The 19,840-nt window shown below is 39.3% G+C and overlaps 1 protein-coding gene across 1 annotated transcript; it reads right to left on the bottom strand.

The window, feature by feature from the left end:
- Positions 1–618: 618 nt before the first annotated feature.
- Positions 619–19,562, bottom strand: IQCB1 (IQ motif containing B1). Its single transcript, XM_010286228.1, has 13 exons — positions 19,445–19,562; positions 18,445–18,607; positions 16,652–16,781; positions 14,324–14,417; positions 13,118–13,217; positions 12,567–12,739; positions 9,846–9,958; positions 8,642–8,751; positions 3,651–3,793; positions 3,074–3,222; positions 2,488–2,616; positions 1,950–2,106; positions 619–848 (listed from the first exon to the last, which is right to left on the bottom strand). The coding sequence occupies exons 1-13, from the start codon at positions 19,560–19,562 to the stop codon at positions 619–621; spliced, it is 1,809 nt and encodes a 602-aa protein (XP_010284530.1).
- Between the last annotated feature and the right edge of the window lie 278 nt (positions 19,563–19,840).

Below are 19,840 nucleotides of genomic sequence, written 5' to 3'. Positions count from 1 at the left end.
CATGTTACAATGCACTGCACTGGCTGTGGAAAGAACTGCATGCTTTTAAAGAAAAACACATATAATCCAAAAATATTGGTGGGTTTTTTTCCCCCCTGGCTGCTATCAAGAGGTTCCTCAGGCCAAGCTTGCTTCTGCTGACTGGAGTTAGCTGTTCTACCCTAACATAAGCACCCAGCCTACCTAGTGCTTGCTTGACTTCTTACCTATGTCTTGGTTTGTTCTGAACCCATCTTCATCTCAGAGCACATCACCTGATAAAAATTTTTGCTGCAAAAGCCCAGGCTTTTACAATGGCATGATTCTTTATGCATCCAAGTGTGAATAAGAACTGAAAAGCCAAAGGTTATGAAATGATGTTTAAAGTGATACAAATCACAAAATATCCTCTTTACAACTACACTATTTAAATCCTATTTGCAACAGCACAATCAGTAGACTCTAACTGTTGATGTACAGGAAGAGATTCTTAATAAGTAAAATGCACTAAAATAAGGCTTTGTTCTTTTTCAGTGCTTTTTCTTACAATTCAAGTGTTTTCCTTCCTTGAAAACATACCCAAGAGAATGCATAGTGCAAGGTAAGTCTGGTTAAGTAAGAAACTCTTCTGCCTGTTACCTAAGAGGACTTCCTTCCACCAATAAATAGAGTTCCCAGTTCTGCATTTAGGGCATCATCAGGAATGACATCATCCTCCACAAACTCATCTCCAAGCTTCTTCCACCATGGCCAGCGAGTGTATTTCAGCATAGTGTTGTGGGCTTGCCTTGCCTTGGTAGCTACAGGGATTGATCGACTCATAAAGACATCAAGATCTTTTTCTGTGGTCTCTGCTAACCCTGGAGCATCTGTTAAGAACAAGAAGAGTTTTCTGTATTTTGTTTCTTATGCTGTGGTTTTATGAGTATTTCAAACAAAAAAGGAGCAGCACCACCCTCCCACTTCCCACTGTCCTAGGTCACTCCTTTACCCATGCTGGCATTACAATTTTTTTGGCTGCATGATAAACCCGATTGGAGAATTGATCCAAATTAAGGCTAATCTGAAAAAATAGATACATCATGGGGGAGGCAGAAGAGGGGAAAGCAGGACTACTTCACTGAGGTGCAGTAGTGGCATCTGCCAAAATGACTTCCTGTGAAACTATGACCTAAGAGAAAGAGGAGCTCCTGGTCACTACTGGATCAGTGCTCTTTGTGCAGGGTGACATCAGTGAAGGGATATCAGTGTAGTGTTTCCACTGCTCTGGCACAGCAGCATTGTGTATTCCCTGCCTGGGGGACCCAGCACAGTGTAACAGTGTGTTGCTGATTTGCCTGTTCAGGGAGCGATGAGCTGCAGTGACACAGCACATGACAGACTAAGTAATGGAATTCAGTAACTTGCTGAATTTTGTCCGGCTTGGGTGCTCTCTGGTGGCTGCAGTTTGCTATTCTCACTCTTTCACTCTGGGCTACTTGTCTGGAATTAAGATAGCACAATAGTGAATAGTTTCACGTAAAGCCAGGACGGAGAAAATGAAAACATGACTTGGAATTCATAGCTCAAAGATTTCCCTCTTTATCTGGAAGAGGTGAGAGTGCTTCAATCAGCAGCTTACTTACAAAAACTGAACAAAGCAAAACAAATGTAGAGGAAGAGGTTGTGTGAGATCCCCTTTGTAGAAATTCCAATGCCTTTTACAGGGCCATTGCTTCTCTTGTGAACATATCAGAAAAAGACTTCTGGCAGAAGAATAAGCTGGTCCTTGAAAAGCAGGTGTGTAAACTTGACCTATAGCAACACCTGGATAATCTCTAACAAAGCCTGAATCTCAAGATAAGATACATGGCAAAGGAAGAGAGAGATTTCAGTTTTAAATGAGGCTTTACCACTGTTCCCTCTAATTTTCTCTCTAAATCAGTTTAATTCAAATGGTAATGAAAACTATGACCAGAGCAGTCACATACTCATTAGCAGCTCCACGTTGGTGTTGACCTGAGCCAGTAATGTCTCTCTCCGCTGTGCTGCTCTCTGATCCAGTCTGCTCCTCAACAGGAACTGTGCCAGCTTTTCCTGGGCCTGCATATGTAATTCTTTACTCATTTCTTCTGACATTTGGGAAGCCTGGAGGAAAATAACAGTTTGTTACCATTATCAACTGCTTATTTTAAATCTTTTGGGGGCAGAATAATGTTTAAATAAGGAATTGCAAATGTTGTTCTTAATTGTTAACTTAATAATTTTGCTTCTTCTGCAGCTCTCTTCAAAACTATCCATCATTAAGTATATACATTTTCCAATTACAGTTTGCTTTGACCCTCTTTATTAGAGTAATGGTTAAAATCCCCAATATCCTAGTACCTTATTCTCAAACAAGCAGGGTTAATATATGCATACCTCACACAGACTATCTTGATCAGAATTTATGAAGCTGAATATATTTCATCCCTACAGTATTTTATGTTGCATCATTAATGCGAATTATGAAATGACTAAGAAACAGACCGGATGCAATTTGATGTAGTCATCCACCTTCTGCTGCAAAGCTAGTCTCTGCTCATCAGTCAGTCCCTTGGGATCCTTCCAAGGAGAGAGAGGTCTCCTCCTCCTTCTTTTTTCCAAGAATTTACAAGCCTTTGTAAGGAACATATGAGAATATGACAATCACAGACAGGAAGTTTGTCTTCTTGTTTTGTTTCTAAGCAATCAGTGAAAGAAAAATGCTTCAGTACTGCATCTGTTAAAGCATAAATTTATCTATGATGCTGAAAAGACAATACGTAACAGTCAGCATGAATACTAAATAGTAAGAACACTCACAATAAATTACTGACTCAGCTGTATGTGGTGAAACTTCAACCTTAGGTTTCAAAGTGGCAGCTCTTACATTTGTTACAAGGCTGTAGTAGACTTTGTAACCTATGTGAGGTTTAACCCATCTAAGCAGCTTGTGCTCTAGGGTATCATCCTCTGAATAATTTTTTAATAAATTATGGCTACATCAACAGTAAGAGAATAAACAGAGCTTTTTGAGGCACTGCAATAATCCACTGGGTCCTACCTAATGTTAGAACAAAATATATGTACTTACTGCTCTTTGAATGATGACAGCCGCTTTATACTCCTTCAGAGATTGTCTCTGTTGGTGAAAATTTCTTCTTGCTCTATACCCTCGCCAGAATCTCTGGATAGTTAATGCTGATTTCCCCTCCATTTCCTCCATATACTTATCTACCTGACCTGCAAATGTAACAAAAATACAGTTATAAGACTGTGCGTCGGGATCTCTTAACAATTTACATTTTTAATCCTCAAACTAGATAGTACAAAAAAACCTTGGGTGTTATCAGTTAAAAACCCCTCTTCATCCAAGGTCCACTAGCTGTGGGCCACGTCTCAGGGACTTGTAGCTGCAAGTGGAGCTTTGTAACACAAGAAAACTGGGTCCCCCTTTCTCCTGCACCATTTTGAAGGCTGCAGATCTTTATCAGTAGTTACTGAACCCTTGTAGAATTATCATGTTCTCTGTCAAATAATTGGGTCAGGGGAAGCAACAGCAAGACTATGGTGCAAACAAACATCCAAGATTAGGAAATATATTTGAGAAAACTGTTCTTAAGGAAACCCAGACAGTTTAATCTTCTGATATAGTTTAATATAAATCATACTGGCATGGATTATTTCCAGTAAGGCCAGCTGTCGTTCATGGAAGAGTCTCATGGCCCTCTGTCTCTGAAGTTGCATTTGCAGTTTTAGAGCCTCATCTTCCTTCTGTTTTTTTAAATGCTGCAACTCCTGTTCCCGTTTAGCTCTGCAATAGACAAATACATTAACAATTAGCTTAAGTTGTACATCTTAAAAGCACCTCTCTTTCTCTTTATGTTAATGGTCCAGCATTGAAGAAGGAGATCCACAAAATAATCTGCCATCGCAGCTATTGGCTGCAGGACCACACCAAACAAAAAGAAATCACCTGCAAGCTAACAAAATTACCTCACTATGTATAGGCATGAAAATTCTGATCCAGTCACTCAATCTGGTATCATATCAAAGGATGTATTTTTACTTAAGATAAAGTTCTAAGGACCCTGAAGGGAATAATGCTCCATGTGGGACATTCACAGCTAGCATGAACTAGAACAACAACTTTGATTCCATCATCCAGGGAAGAGGTAAAGCAACATCAGCAATCTGCTCCAGTATGCATCTTTTCCAGTGCATCCATCAGCATGCATGGCACCTGCTTTCCATAATGCATACTATTATTTTTGTACCAACTGCAAGAGTAGATCAGAATGCTGGCTGTTAAGGTTCACTTCTTAAGTTTGGAGGGATTTTTTTTTCTCCAGGAAATAGAGACTGACACATTTTCTCCACCAACTTTGTTAACAGAACACTAGGAAAGAATTTCCTTGCAAATTCTTCTCGATCTGTACTAGTTATTGTAATTTGATGTTAGGACGTTGCCCCACCGTGCTTGGCATTGGAAAAGCCCTAGCAGATATTTCACAGATGAGACAACTGAAAACTCTGTAACCAGCCCTGGAGTGTTTAAGCTAATAATAGCCTGTTTATCAATTATATACACACTAACATATTAATAGAGTGACTAATATAATAATACTAAATATACTGATGTATCAATACTAATAGTTACTAAGACCTCTTGGAGATGGTCTCAGTGAAGCATGAGGAGCTGTGGGCTAGGGCTCCTCCTCCCTTCAGTACCCCTTCTCCTCCCAATAGACCTGACCTCATTATCAGCTTAACACTTGAGACTTTACAAGTTCACCCCACAATGAGGTAATGATGTCACTCCTTCTCCTATTGCAGCAAAATCACTTTCCAGCTCAGGACCCGAGTACCACCCCTGGGCTGACAGCTGTGTGTTCTGCTCCCCTCTAGCACTTTTCCAGGGATGATGAAAGGGGCACCTTAGGCACTAGGAAAGAGAACAAATGGACAGGGCACAGGCATAAGGGGTGCCAGAAAGGGGAAACAAAAGGCCATAGACTAGAAATAATGCCCAGCAATTTTGGTAATGCTGCATGTCACATACCTTTAGACTTACAGTACTATTAAGTTATTCGTGTATTCCCACCACTAGCATAAATTAACTTGTAATTTTTCCACCAACCATACCTTCTCCTCAGTCTCTGTAACTGGGTGGGGAAAATGGGATGGAAGCTATTTTGTAAAAGAGATGCTCTGGATTTAAAGATCTGGCCTTAACTGATAAAACAGCCTCCATCATGATCTGAGAGACCATAATCCTTTTATGACAGTAATGCGGGTTTGAAGCGTGCCCACACATCTACCTACAGAGACAGATCATGATATATGTGATTACGTCAGAATGGTCTCAAGGAAACTAGAGCTTTTCAGCCCACATAATTCTGTGAATTAGAGCTGTAAATCTTTGCATTTTTAATCCAGACAGGCACATATTATATTTCTACACAGAATGATGTCACAGGATCAAACAGGACTTTTGATGACATTTTCTTCATAAAACTATTAATAAATTTCCCTAGAAATTTTTATCAGCTTCACTAGGTGGAAAACTACACAAATGTTTCATGAACTTCTCAGATGTGCATCTGTGAAACTACCAATAGTGTCTATCAGGTATTTAAATGTTTCTTTGATACTGATTATTTCCTGTGTAGTCTGCAAAACACATGTTCTTCTTCATTCTCTGTTCCTCCTAATGATAAGATGTATTTATTTGCACAAGACCACACTGTGACAGGGAAATGCCTCTGAACAGAAGCAAAACACACATAGAGTAAGATACAAGCTTCCTTCAGCAGTTCCTGGCACAGATCAGCTTCCCTCTGATCATCTTTTTATATATAGAAGATGGTGTGATTTTTGATATGATTAATACAAGTTATTGCCATTTTAACAGTTCTACAATTAGCTATGTAACACTGAACTAACTTCAAGAGATTACAGGCTTTACTGTTCACCGAGGAGACATTTCTGAAACTACAGAGTTTCAGAAGTTTATAACTTGCAGAGTTAAGATCTTCCAGTGCAGCTGCAGGTGAGCCAAGTTCAGAGTTTCAACCTCAGCAGTATTTAACCATGCTTGTTCTAAAATAAGTCTTTGAATACAACCAAACCCTGACTGTTAAAAATTTAAAAGTTCTCTTGAAAGTTTTTCTAAAGTCATGCTTACAGTATTCCAAACACTACCTTTCAGTATAACACTAACTACAGTTTTGACCTAGACAGAAGAAAACCCACAACACTGGAGCTGTACAGTTACTATATTGTACTCAGTACCTTGGGACTGAGCCATGAACACACAACTGTAAGGATATTAATATATTTTCATTCCTCTCACTACTAAACAAACACATTCAAAAGTCCATTTAAATGACTCAAGAACTACTTAAGGGGCACGCAGTAATGCTTACAATACTGAAATTAAGACACAAGGAAGTCAAGTAGCTTGTTGATTGCTGATAACCTCGCCACCCTTTCCCTTCTGCTTTACCATGTTATGTCTTAGCCCATCACCCAAGTTTTCTAGGCTGTGATTTTGGCGTGCAAGGTGCCTGATACTGGCTCAGAGTGTATGGTGGTGTAAAAAGGAGTGACAAGGATGTAATTCTTGGCATTTCAGCACAAAAGCTGGAGTGGCTAGTGGCCCTCAACAGACACACTGCTTCCCCCTGCAAATCTTCTAGAATTTAAAGATTACACCCTAGATAGTCCAATATCTTCTTAGTGCCAGTCTAGACAACAAATCATAACTGTCTGCTTTCTAACACCCTGATCATAATCCAGTGTGATTTGACTAATTGATTTCTAAGATCTAGTGTTGGCACAGTAGTGCTCAACGTGCAAAAAAAGGTTGAAGAAACCAGCTGTAGAGACTGAACTTGATTTAGATCCCTTAACCCATGTTAAAGTCACACTAAATTTCTCAAGAGTTAGCCTAACGTGCTAACATTACTGCTGAAATCCTACTTCAAGACAAGCATTATTTACATAGCTTCATTCTTCTGTGGTGCTCCAAGTCAGAGGATACTATTTCTAGGTCACTGAAGTGACTCCACTTCTGAGAGTCAAAGATTTCAAATATTAATGAAGAACAAGGTCTTGCAAGCACGATGGTCCTTCGTTTGTAGCACTCTGGCATGGCAGATTGGAAACTCCAGGACAGCTCCACATGCAATTTACAGTGCAATTCTGTGTCAAGTTAACTGTGAACCAGTTAACTGTTCTACCACCAGTACATCATCTTCTAGTGCTATTTAGTGCAATCCCATGCTACAGTGTGCCACACTCTTAGTTTTCCATATGCCATAAATTTTTACACTGAAAACACATAAAAGCATCATAGAATTAAGTTTTTTCATGGAGAAGTCTGGCAGCTGGGAGAGGGACAGTTGGAGCTTTTGGCACCAAAACCAGCAGTTTGGTACTACTGGAAAAGCACATTGTTTGGATGTTTCTGCTCAAAGAATCTGTAGTGAAACAGTTCATATTGGTATTACATTACCTTTATGTTTCAGAAATAACAGCTGACTCAAAAAAAAAAAAGCGCATCTTCAAGATGAAGGAACCCTTGGTCAGCCCAAACTTATGCCCTGGGACATGGGAACAAATCCTCAGGGAAGCTATTTCCAGGAAGGACAGAAAGTCAATGGGAATGGCTAGCATACATTTATCACAGGCAAATCATATTTGACCAGCCTGATTGCCCTCTGTGACAAGATGACTGGCTCTGCGGACAAGGGGAGAGCAGTTGATGTCATTTTCCTTGACTTCTTCAAGGCTGTCATCAGAGTCTCCTATGCAGAGCAGGGCTGACACTCAGAGGAACCTCCACAAACATAGAAAACGGGTCAACAGAAACCACATGAAGTTCAAATGGGAAGTTCTACACCTGGTACAAAATAACCTCATGAACAGGTTGGGCACTGACTACCTGGACAGCAGCTCCAATAAAAAGCATCTGGGGTTCCTGGTGGGTGACAAGTTGAACATGAGCCAGTAGCGTGGCCCTGCAGTAATAAAGCTAGCTGCGTAGTGTGACGCACTAACAAAAGCGGAGGTAGAGGTCAAGAAGATTATTATTTCACTTTACTTGGCACTCTTGAGGACACATCTGGAATACTGGCCACACTCTACTGGGCCCCCCGTAGAAGACAGATATTGACAAACTGAAGGGATAGAGACTGCTCAGACAGGGACAACTAGAGCCATGGAATGTATGATATACAAAGACAGGCAAAGAGATGGGTTTGTTTAGGATAAAGGAAGAGAAATCCAGTTTCTGTCTTCCACTACCTAAAGGAAGGGAAGACAGAGACAGACTTTTAGAGATGCACAGAAAAAGGACAAGAGGCAGTGGTAAAGAGCTGCAAGAAGGAAATTCCCACTGGCTGCAATGGAAGAATTCTTTATATTGCAAGTTGTGCTGCACCAGGACAGGGACCAAGTGAAGTGGTAGGATCTCCATCCTTTGAGACCTCCAGAACTGAACACAGCCTTGAGCAGCCAGATTCCATTTTGAGGCTGTCCCTGGATTGGATTAGATGACCTAAATTTTTCCTGTGACTCTGTGATCTGATAAAAAACAAACCAAACTGTCTTACTACATTCTTCTCTTTAGTGCTTTTTACAAAGCCATACTGTTTACCTGAAGCTTCTCTGTAAAGTGGTCACTGCTTGGGGTAGTTTTTTCAGCCTTCTCCTTGTCCGAAATCCTCTCCACACAGCCTGGATTATACAAGCTGCTTGATGCTGCCTCTGAAATTAATAAAGCAGTTGGTGGAATATTTTCTCTGCATATAAAACCACTTTATTACTGCTTGCATATTTGGAACAAATCTCAACATTTGGCCAAAAACATCAGTTTTCAAATGCATCAAAACTGAGTACTTGTAACAGCTTGGGGAATTTAAGGTCCTGCAAGACAGTTATTATGATGACACCTGTACTTGCTCCAAAGGCAGCTAATCTGATCATCTGGATTGATGGTCTTTGTGGTAAACAAATGAATCTACAGCAGAAATCTAAAATGTATATTAGCTGCATTAACCAATGTTAGAAATTTGTATTTAAAACACCTGAAGCACTTGGTATTTCAAATGGTGATTCAATCAAAATACCTACACTAGAGAGGGCAGAAAGACAAATTTGGAGAATTGGCAGCAAGGAAAGTGTTTCATTTGCAGTATGATCAGAAGTCACTGAAATGCAACAAACATTAAAAAAAAAAATCAATTCTTTTCTTAAATTGAAATTTTAAAAAAAACCTACAAAACCCACAAAAAACACCTTGCTCTGTTGAAGATGAAAGCAGGTCTCAAAATGCATAACTCTGATTTCCTTTAAAGTATTGTCTCTAAGAAACCTGCATGCAAAATTTTGTTCATAAAACACACATAGCCTCTTTTATTTGGAACACAGCCCAGCAGGTTACTGAACATTTTCTCTATATGACTTAATTCTATGTGAATGCTGCCTAGAATTCAGTGATTTAAGTTTGTAACGCAGGTGTAAGAAAAGCAGATACCATTATTTTTGTTTTATAGTTAGCAAAACTAGATTAATTTCCCCCCCCCAAGGTTGTATAGAAATCTATAGTGAATCTGCAACAGAAAGTCAATCTCTTGAGTCACAGCCTCATATCTTAATCCCTGGACAAATTCTTGATGTCTTCAAAAATGAAGGAGGAAAAAAATTAATAAATAGGAAATTTAAAAATCCATTAATATAATGAAAAAATAACACAGGCTTTGAAAAGCATCACCAAAGTGATAGAGTAAATCCATTCTAAACATATATAAATCACATGTAACTAGGATTTCACATACAAAAGTCTCATTAAACTTCAGTACCTGCATTTCTCCTTTTCCATTCGTTTGTTCCAAGTACAGCAGGTCCAAGAGTTGATTGAGATCCCTGTCAAATCCTTTGCCAGTCCACTGTTTACTTAAAAGCCCTTTTAATCCTAAGAGGGAGAGAAGAAGCATGCGATACTGCTAAGGTGAATTATTTCTTTTCAGGATTTCAAACTAACAATTTTCAAGTCAAAAAATCAGTTGATTCTATGTGCAAAGGAATACTAGAGCTGAACACCATCAGTCATCTTTGAGTTTCAATGCAGAACATTATCAATGAATATCTGGTGCTTCAACCATCACAAAGAAGTATTATACAGTGACTGTAATTTTGTATGTCCAAGTCACTATCTATTGGGTCTACATAAATGGCAGTTAAATTATCAATGTACTTTCAGTGTCTTATCAGCAAGTCATTACAAGGTACTAAAAGGATAAAAAACACCATGCAAGTGCTAGGTTTTATTAGCACTGTTTTCATATTTTTAATAATAAATTGTATTTATTTATAACTGGAATTCTTTGATGTTTTATCTGTCTAGTACAGCCTAACTGTGAGTACACGTGCATCCGATTCCTGAGACAAAACAGCTTTTTTAGATTCACAGTAGCTAAAAAGCACACTCGTGCTCCCCCCACAACACACACACACTGCCTGTGCTGCACACAGGACACAAGTAAACAGGAACATAGGTTTTTTAGCTTTGTATCAGACAAACCCCAGATCTTGAGAGTTCTGCATGGAGTTGGAAGGAAAATGAAGGAGGGCAGGAAGTAGACACATGTTTAGATAGCTTCCCGAAGAACTGTGGATGCAAGTAACTTTTACATTCTTTGTGATGATTTTGCAAACCATTGTCCATAAGCATATTCATACACTGGGCAACTCCAACATTCATCTATACTTACAGGATCCGGATATGGAGCACAAAGTCCTTCAGACAGAAATGGCACCTCTGTTCTAATACACACATGCACCATTTTAGAAAGATGATGATGGTTAAACACTTCAGGAGAGACAGGTGAGACTGCAAATGAAGTCAGTGGGTGCCCCAAGGCTGCCTGAGCTGTGCTACAGCACGCAGCCTGGCCACACAAGGCAGTTCCCTCGCAGCAGTCCTGTGCGTCTGATGCAACCATTTGCCAGTTTCTGTACAGACAACACAGCTATATGCACATTTCAGCTACTGACAGGGAGTACCTCAAGTGTGCCTCTCAGGTGCTTCAACCCATGTGTAAACTCTGTGCAATCTTTGAGATTTGAGGTTCAGGTGATGTCCTCACCTCCGACAGGCTGCCTTTACTGACAGAAAGCTTACGCTGAAGTACCTTGTACTGGCAACAGCTCTGAGCCACTGTGAAGCCAAGTTACTTCAATGAGATGGCCAAATGGTATAAATGCTGTAATGGTTTCTTTGTTGCTGCTGTTCCTCAAACTACCTAAAAGATTCCAAAGCCTGAGTGAAAACTAACATAAAGATGTAAAAAAAAAAAAAAAAAAGGCAGAAAAAGTGGTATTTTTTTTCTTAGTGGAAACAGGAAACTTGTACAGAAGAGAGATGAAGAGTCTCTAAATGACTGTAGCATATTGTGATTCCAGAGCAAAATAAAGCGTAGTCCTTTGATGGAGACTTGCACTTCTTCAGACGAGCCAGCATCCTACAGCTGGGATGATCAGCACTTCACAAGAATCTACAACATGGTACCAGCCTGAGGCACTTTATACTTAATTTCATACCAAAAGGAAGCCCTCCTCCCAATTCTGTGGGCAAAAGGGTGGCAAAGCTGCCCATCTGGTCCAGAAATTTATCTGGCTGATATTGCCTCAAAGGTAGTCACCACAACCATAAAAAAAAGGGAATCGGACCCTTTTGCCTAGCATACCCACTTCTTACTGTCCTTGTCTCCAAAGGACTGAGGCTGCTCACAAGTCATTTTGACCATCAATAACATCCAGAATATAAAAGACCTGGAAAACATCAAAGCTTCTCTCAGTCTCCGTGGGCATGAGAGAGGACAAAGGGGTTTCCTGGAGCTCCCTGCTAGGCTAGAGACAGAAGTATTAAACGGGACACCTCAATAAATACTGAATAACATAGAGCAAATTATATGCATACTCAGTCTCCTCATCTAAAGGCATCGAAACAAAATGATAAACTCATTTCATAAATCTTTGGAAAGAGTTCATTCCAGTCACTTAGATATCACAAGACAGTCAGCTCCTCAGTAACAGAACAGCACCTATCAGATAAGCAGACCTGTAACAGCCAGGGTCAGAATTGGCTTTAAATAAAACTTTTATACTTCTGGACTAGTGAGCCTTAGCACACTGGCAGATGTCTGACACACGGCTCTTACCATGGCAGTACAGGCACACTGCTACTAGGATCACTCAATATCCAACCTGCACAGGAAAAAAGATGCAGAACATCACATAGAAAGAAGTAAAACCCATGAGGCTGGAAGTGACAAGCTGCAGCTTTAAAAGACAAGTTGCCACATGCAAAGTCCTCAATACGCAGAAGAAATAAAACTAGGATACAGAAAGAGGCGTGGCACCTTAAACTACAATGAAAATGAACAGAAGAAAAAAAATCCAACACAGTACATTTCCATTATTGGATAGTTATTGAACAGAGATGGGAAGCCTCCATCTTTGTATTTTTACAGTGAATGTAAGAGGAGGCCAAGAGATTGGTCCCATGCATGTTTACAAACCTTTGTAGCGAACTGTGAGTAACTTCACAAGCTGCTTGCAAAATTTTGCCACCAATAATAGCAGTTTTATAGCAGCATTCCCTATGACAGGATTGGTAGTAGATGAAAGCTTATAAACAAGTTCATCCAAAACAGAGTGAAGGGTCTCTTCATCAACCTGAAGCAAGACAGAACTTTAAAAAAAAGGTGGTGGGGGGGATAGGGATGGAAGACACAGACAGAATTGAAGTGTTAATTACAAACTATGAGCTTTTTAACAGTGACTTATTTTTAAATATGTCAGTCATTCAGCAAGCCAGCACACCCAGCTACCTGGACCAGCAATGTGATCCAGGCAGAACTGCTGTTTCAATCAACTGATTCCCATTCCCTCAATCTAACAAGATAAAGAAAATAGCTATTTTTTCTATTTCTACAACAAAGACTAGGGAAAAAACCATCCAAACCACAACAATTCTTGTATATGAAAAAAGTTCTATTTTACCAAGTAGTAATGAACTGAGTTTTAAATTTAAAATTCAGAAAAAATCAGTGCTATGAAAACAACTAACCTATTGACCCTCAGAACATTGTGCAAAACAGACATCATTATAATTGCTGTTTCAACATCATCTGTTATTAACAACTGAAGGAAGTGATCGTTTTGCAGGACTGCAAAAAAACAAAACCAAAAAAATCACACAATCAGAACCAGACTTGAAAATTCCATAAAACAAATAAACTTCATGATGGAACATAAGCCATAGCAAGTAAAACCAGATCCTGTTTCTGGAACAAACTCCCTCTTTTACAATTTTTACACTCACACTTACTGGAATAAGTAAACTACTTCAACATCCAAAAAACATCTTGAGCCCTGTTTTTTCTGCCTTTGGATATCCCTCAGGCACTGGTGTTGCAATGGAATAAAAGCTTTAAAACCTTTTATGTTACAGTAGTACCAGTTTCTTATTACAACAGTGGAATTATCACTGGGGCAACGGTACTCGAAAATCATAAGAACTTCAACACTGACAGTTTGTTACACTTTTTTTACCACGTTTATTTAATGGAAGTCCACTGATGTCATTAAAGCACCATCTTTTTTATTCCAGTGTATCACATATTTAGTGTCTACATATTTAGTCTGTCTACATATTTAGTAATTTTTCTGGCCGAGTGTGTTTTTAATTACACATCTTTAGTTACACATCTTATGATCCTTAGGTTTTTGTTCTAGAAACAAATATTAGATAAAAACAATATTAGAAACAAAACCAAATTCTGCTTTTTAAAATCAGTGTGATTAACATGGGTTTAATTGAAAGCTTATTTTGGTCAGAAGTGTATAGTGAAGTTTGATAGATATTTGTAAAATTTCCTGGCATTGCAACAACTTCAAAAATCTGTTTTCAAGTCTATGCACGTCAAATTTCTGCATGTGTTAATCACAAACAGGTAAAAAGATCAACTCTATCTTATCAGAAAAAAACAAACTGATTTTTTTAAAGTGTAGAATTACAAAGTGAAATTACAGGAAAACACTTTTAATGTTTGTCTCTGCAAGACTGGAAGGGGAACTCTTTAGTATTTCCGTTTAGCGGATCTTCTCCATTTTAGATATTCCTGTTTCTGTTTAGTGGACTACTTTAAGAGATTGATTTAACATCTACTCCAATTTAGAAAATTAGGTGGTGATGCGCTTAAGAGTGATTCTTGATACCTGTAGTTGCCATAAATAAATTCTCAGGGGTTTTATGCATTCACTTTTCACTTACCACACACTGCTAGTTGAATATGCCCACTGAACAGCCAGCAGATGGCATCAGTTACTGTTTGGAAACAGCGTAAAAAATCTTGTTTTTCTCCATCCTAAACAAAAGAGAAGTAGGTAAAAGCATGTGTACGTATCTTCACTGAGGACTTCAGTCTGATGTAGTAGGAAGGTTTGCATGCTTCTGGGATTTGGAGACCAAAATTCCATTAAATTCCTGGATGAGGTTGGTGATACTGTAGGAACCAGTAAGAAAAATAACTTGCGAGCCCTTAAAGGCCAGAGATCAATCAACAAACTCTAAACATACTAAAAAAAGCATCCACCCCTGGAAAAAAATCGTAACAGGGAGAAAAAAGTCTTGTTTACTTTGTAAAAATACTTGATAGCATAGAAGAGCTAAGAAGACAAATAATAGCTCAGTACAAATGCATCATAGATTTAATCCACAAAGTAGGAAATATATTATTTAAGATTAAAGCACAGGAAAAAATGTTACAAAGTGGCCAAGGACACAGTTCAAATGTTAAAGGTTCCTAAAAACTGGCATGGTGAGGCTTCAGAAGCACCTCTAGTTGGAAGTCTGGGAGCAAACACCAAGCCACTATTAAGCTGAAGTTTGATGAGTTTGCCAAATAGACTATGTTATGCGCTTGCCTGTGATAACACAAGACTGGAAAAAATGACCAGGAAGAACCTAGGTTTTAACATGTGAATGCACATACAGATGCATGGACTAAAGTCTGTATTCCAGGTGTTTAGCCACAGGAAATCTAAAATCTTGGTGTAGGGGACAGCAAAGGGGCTTTTGATAGTACTACATTGCTGACAAATGTTGTTATAAAGAACTTAGCCTGATACCTCCCACATTAATTGAGCCTCCACAAATGAAACTCTGGAAAGCCTACTCCTAGATATGTGCTGTAAGTCCCAGCCATCAGTCATGGTGTAACTTGGTATTTGGTTCTTACTGACAATGACACAAAAATCACAGTAATAGGTTAAGCTGGAATATTATCTGTTCTGTGTTTTGGCAACACGTCAGTTTCTGAAAGCTATTTCAGTACTTCCCTTGACTTCAAAGACTTGTACAAAGAGCAAAGGAGCACAGAATAAACTACAAATCTCCACTGGTAGAATGGGATTTCCAAAGTTCCACTGAGCAAGCACCAAATCTAGGTGCCCAGTCACCTCTGAGACCACAAGGTTTAAAAGCCAAAGTACTAATTATAATGTAGACTGCATTTGCATTCAAAAGAAATCTTTGCCCACAAGCATGACTCAAGTAGCATGTAGGCTGAGACATAATAAGAAAGTGTGGGGGAAATTACATATTGCAGATAGGACTCGAGTCTCCTGGGATGTCATTCAGGAAGCTTCCTCCTTAAGCACTAAATGCACTTCTAAAGTATTGAACTAACAGAAAATACGTTACACTACTGATACTTTCTGAGAATTGATTGCGTTTGTGGTGTCCATCACAATACTCTGTAGGAAAGCTTTGACTAAACACAAGAAGGCAGTGAGACAAGAAATGAGATACCACAGGGGAGTTAAAAGAAAGTATCAGAATCCATGAGGTTGGTTACTTAAATTATTCATGGGTTTCGTTTGTTATTGTTTTTTTTGTTTTTTCTTCTTCTGATTCTGGAACTCTGAATTCTTCAAAAGCATGAGGGAACCTAGCTGGGAAAAACCCTTCTTCTCTGAAAAGAGGGAGAGAAATACGAGACAGTGCTCAAATCTACAAATTCACAAAGTCTGCCTTTGGAGTTCCAAACGTGCAGGTTCAGAAGCAGTGAGCATTTTTGGAATTTTTTGCCAATTTTGCGGCAGAAATTATATGGCAAAAGAAACGTCAGCAAATCTGATTTAAAATCTTAAGACTCGCGAAAGCTTTTTTTGTACAGCTGAATAAAGCAGGGGGAACAGAGCTGCTAACAAAAACTAAAGTAATTATATGCGAAGTTAAAAAGACACTACCGTGACTGGGATGCTGCCTTTTGTAAGGCATTTTTTACTAATCATAGTGCTTTAATTCTTCTATCCTACTTACAATTGCATTCCTTCCTCCTACCTTTAAAACTTGCAAAAAGTAGTATCCAAACTCTCTAAACAAACCTATGGTAACAAGCTACCTTTGCACGTGCAATGGACCGAATGCTCCACAAGGACAGATTCAAAGTTCCACGGTGTAAAAAAAACTACTGTAATTTCTGGAAAATAAATTTCCATAATACAGTGTCCCTAGAATAATATTCTACTTATACAATACATTACCTTGGAATGTTTACAGGAGTTCTCTGCTCTTTAAACTACGAAATTTAAATACCTTGATAGCTCGGATAAATCGTGCTTGCAAGCGTCTTCCCAAAAACAGCAGATTGTCTATAGCTGAAGGAAGAAATTTCTTGTAAAATTCCTCAGGATCTTCTTTCACCTCTAGTCCTACACAACAATAACTGAAGTGGGGAGAAAAAAAAAAAAAAGGGAAAAAAAATCAACCTGAATAGTCAAGGGCCTGTTTGAACAGCTTTGAATGAATGTCACGTCATCAGAGAAGAAATGCTTCACTGGCATGGGACAATTCAACACTGAACAACAGTTAACTGCTGTGACTGGCTCCAAGGTAGCTGCCTCAAAAGGAAGAAGAATCACTGGCAGGCTGGAGACAGCAAGTATATTACTGATTATTACAGCATGTCTCAGTTTGAAACATATCCAAGGCACCTTCTCCTTTAGCTTCATAGGATCTGTTCAGGCTTGTTCCACACACTAGGGAAGGGCTCTGATGGTCATAAAGAAAAAGGCAAAATTGAAAGGTACACAAAAGCTCGATAAAGGAAGCCTGATGATGAAGCGGGTGCAGATCAGGCAACAAAAATATGTATTAAAAACAATTAGTTACCACAAAACCTTCAGCAAGTTTGTCTACAACTTTCCTTTGAGGAATACATGTGGGCTAGAAATCAGTTCTTCACATCTCAGTTTTCTTATTTTACTCACCACAAACATGTTGGTCATTTCTGGAAGACTTCTTACAAGAAACTGCACATTTTACAACTGGGAAGTTTTTCAATTCTGTATTCCGCACTGATACTAGTGCAACATAAGGGTCTCCCTAACTTTTTATGAATTTTGCTTTCTGACATCTTATCTAGGCTTGTTAGCTTTTTGTGAATGCATACATGTAAAGCTTTGCTTACCAAAGTCCCTGGAAAGCAAATTCTAGGCATGAAGCTGAGATTCATCTAGTTACAAAAGGACATTTTTATAGCTAAAATAAATTTCAGTTTTCTCTGCAAACTGAAATAGCTTACTGGGGATGATTTAAGTATCATACAACTCTGGTGATAAATCTTGCACCTCTTAGTAATATTCTTGGCATTAAAAATTCATACTACAGATACAGCATAAATAAGGAATGGTTGCCCAACTGCTTCATGCCTTAGAATTTTGCTCCCTAATTAAGTCAAAATCAAGTACAACTTGGGGTAAATTTAAAACTTATTATTTTTCCTTACATCGAAAATTGAGATTGGATCACTGGGGATTTGAGTTTAGTGTTTAATTCATAGCTAGTAAATAATATGACTTAATAATGCCATTCTCACAATATCACTATATCAAGCTATCTAGTCTGTATGAACTGTGTCCTCTATCATGTTTAAAATGTAAATAGATGTTTAAAATAGGTACATTAAATAGATATTTAGAGTCAAGCCAAGCTGCGAGTCAATCAGGCTGAAGATTTTTGCATGACAAAATCTAAGTAAACAAACTTTTTAAAATAACTGCAATTCAAAATTAGCAATTACTGGGTAAGAACTGTGACACTGATGAGTACTGTTCACAAAAAAAGGTAAAGCCAACACAAAAACTGTTCCCACTGAGCAGTTTACCCAGCTCAATGAAACACAATGCGAATGAATTAAACAGGACCAATTAGGCTATGCCTGACCCCTCTGCTCTTGACTGCTCCCTGCACTTTAACCCTGGCCTTTCCTGAACAACAAGCCTTGTTGTGGATGGGAGCCAATGTATTACAGCTTGGGGGAAAAAAAAAAAAAAAAAAAAGAGCAAGATGAAAGGCCAGAAAGAAAACTTCTCAGCATTTTTTTTTACCTTAGTATCTCTGCTAGCTGGGCAGCAGTAGCCCAGCCTCCATGCAGTCGAGAGTGGTCTTTTCTAAGGACCAGCATGCAGTACTGAGTAAGATCGTAACTGTATATATCTTGCTTAATTTTTTTTGATTCTTCACACCCCAAGGAAGCACTATTTAAAATTCCTGTGGGAAGAAAGCAGGAGAGAAACAAAGAGGAGCATAAGATTCTGATGTGCAAGATTTTTTTTTCTTTTTCCAAAACCTAAGAGGAGTATGTATACACAGGACAACCCAGGATTAAGGTAATTCTAAAAGTGCTAACAATGGCATAAAATATTTTGTCAGCATTTTTCACTCCTACAGCTGCAATCCATTTGTAAGATTATATGACAATTGGGAAGGATAGCTAAATTTAAGTTTCCATTTTCTCATTACACATTTAGTAGTAAAACATACATTACCTGGGATATAGCCTATTTGTATAAATTTCCTAGGCCAGATAAAACCACAACCACTGTGAAACATATAGCTTCCTTATAATTACATCCCAATTTAGAACAGGACCTAACTTGTTCCTACCGTTTACTCCAAGCAGTGGCTATGTGGCAAAAGGAAAGACAGGGGGAGTCTCACAGGAGCTCGCGCTTGCATTTCTGTGTGAAGATTTAAAAATTGAACACTGACGACCATGCTGGCTCTCTACCCAAAAGCACTGGGAGAAATGGTTTGCCCAAGTGCAAGATCCTTGCCCATGTCAGCATGGGTCTTACAAACACGGTGACAGCTGAGAAGGAGAAAAGACTTCCCCCCCATTTGCTCCCCAGCTCCTCCTCCTTATTGTTGCCAAGCCAAATGCCACTCAATACCACTCTCAGGAACAGCCATATTATCAACTTTACAGCGTTTCCAGCCCTGCCAGAAATACTCAGAAAAACCTTCTGTATTTAAGGAGGCAGAAGGAAGAAAGACTGCCCATACTGCACTGCCTCATCCTTTTATTTTAGAAACGGCATTAATTACCCTTTAACTTCAGAAGTAGCAGGGGGATGTCCTGTTCTCTGCTCTCAGTGACCTGAGCAGCTAAGGCCAGTACCCGGGGGTCCGCAGCTGCCAGCCCTGCGCTGGGTGCGTTGGCCATAGGAAGCAGAGAGGCCTACAATACCATCGATCCGAGCCTCCTTCCCCTTTTAACTGCTTCGGTGCAGGTGTGGGGTCCTTACGCCACTATTTCCATCCAACCTCCCGCTCCTGTGCCATCAGGTGGAAGCCGAGGCTCCGCTCTGCGCCTGGGGCTGCAGGTCTCCCCCTGAGGAAGGAAACAAACATGGAGGAAACCCCATCCACGCTCCCCCACATCGCCTCTCGAGGCCGCGGGCAGCGGGACTGGCTCTGCCGGCAGCGCAAGGCTCCAGCAGG

The sequence above is a fragment of the Phaethon lepturus genome, unplaced genomic scaffold (genome assembly GCF_000687285.1).
Source record: "Phaethon lepturus isolate BGI_N335 unplaced genomic scaffold, ASM68728v1 Scaffold56964, whole genome shotgun sequence".
Classification (NCBI taxonomy): Eukaryota; Metazoa; Chordata; class Aves; order Phaethontiformes; family Phaethontidae; genus Phaethon; species Phaethon lepturus.
The sequence above is the reverse complement of the archived record's forward strand: the minus strand, read 5'-3'. Positions and strand labels throughout refer to the sequence as shown.

Bases quoted from the DNA above. Each gene is read 5' to 3' on its own strand.
- IQCB1 (XM_010286228.1), bottom strand. From the start codon at position 19,562: ATGGCCAACGCACCCAGCGCAGGGCTGGCAGCTGCGGACCCCCGGGTA. The intron at 9,959-12,566 runs GTTTGTAAACAT...TCTCCCTCTTAG, and splicing joins ACTCACAGTTCGCTACAAAG to GATTAAAAGGGCTTTTAAGT. The intron at 2,107-2,487 runs GTCTGTTTCTTA...ATTTTCCTCCAG, and splicing joins ACTACATCAAATTGCATCCG to GCTTCCCAAATGTCAGAAGA.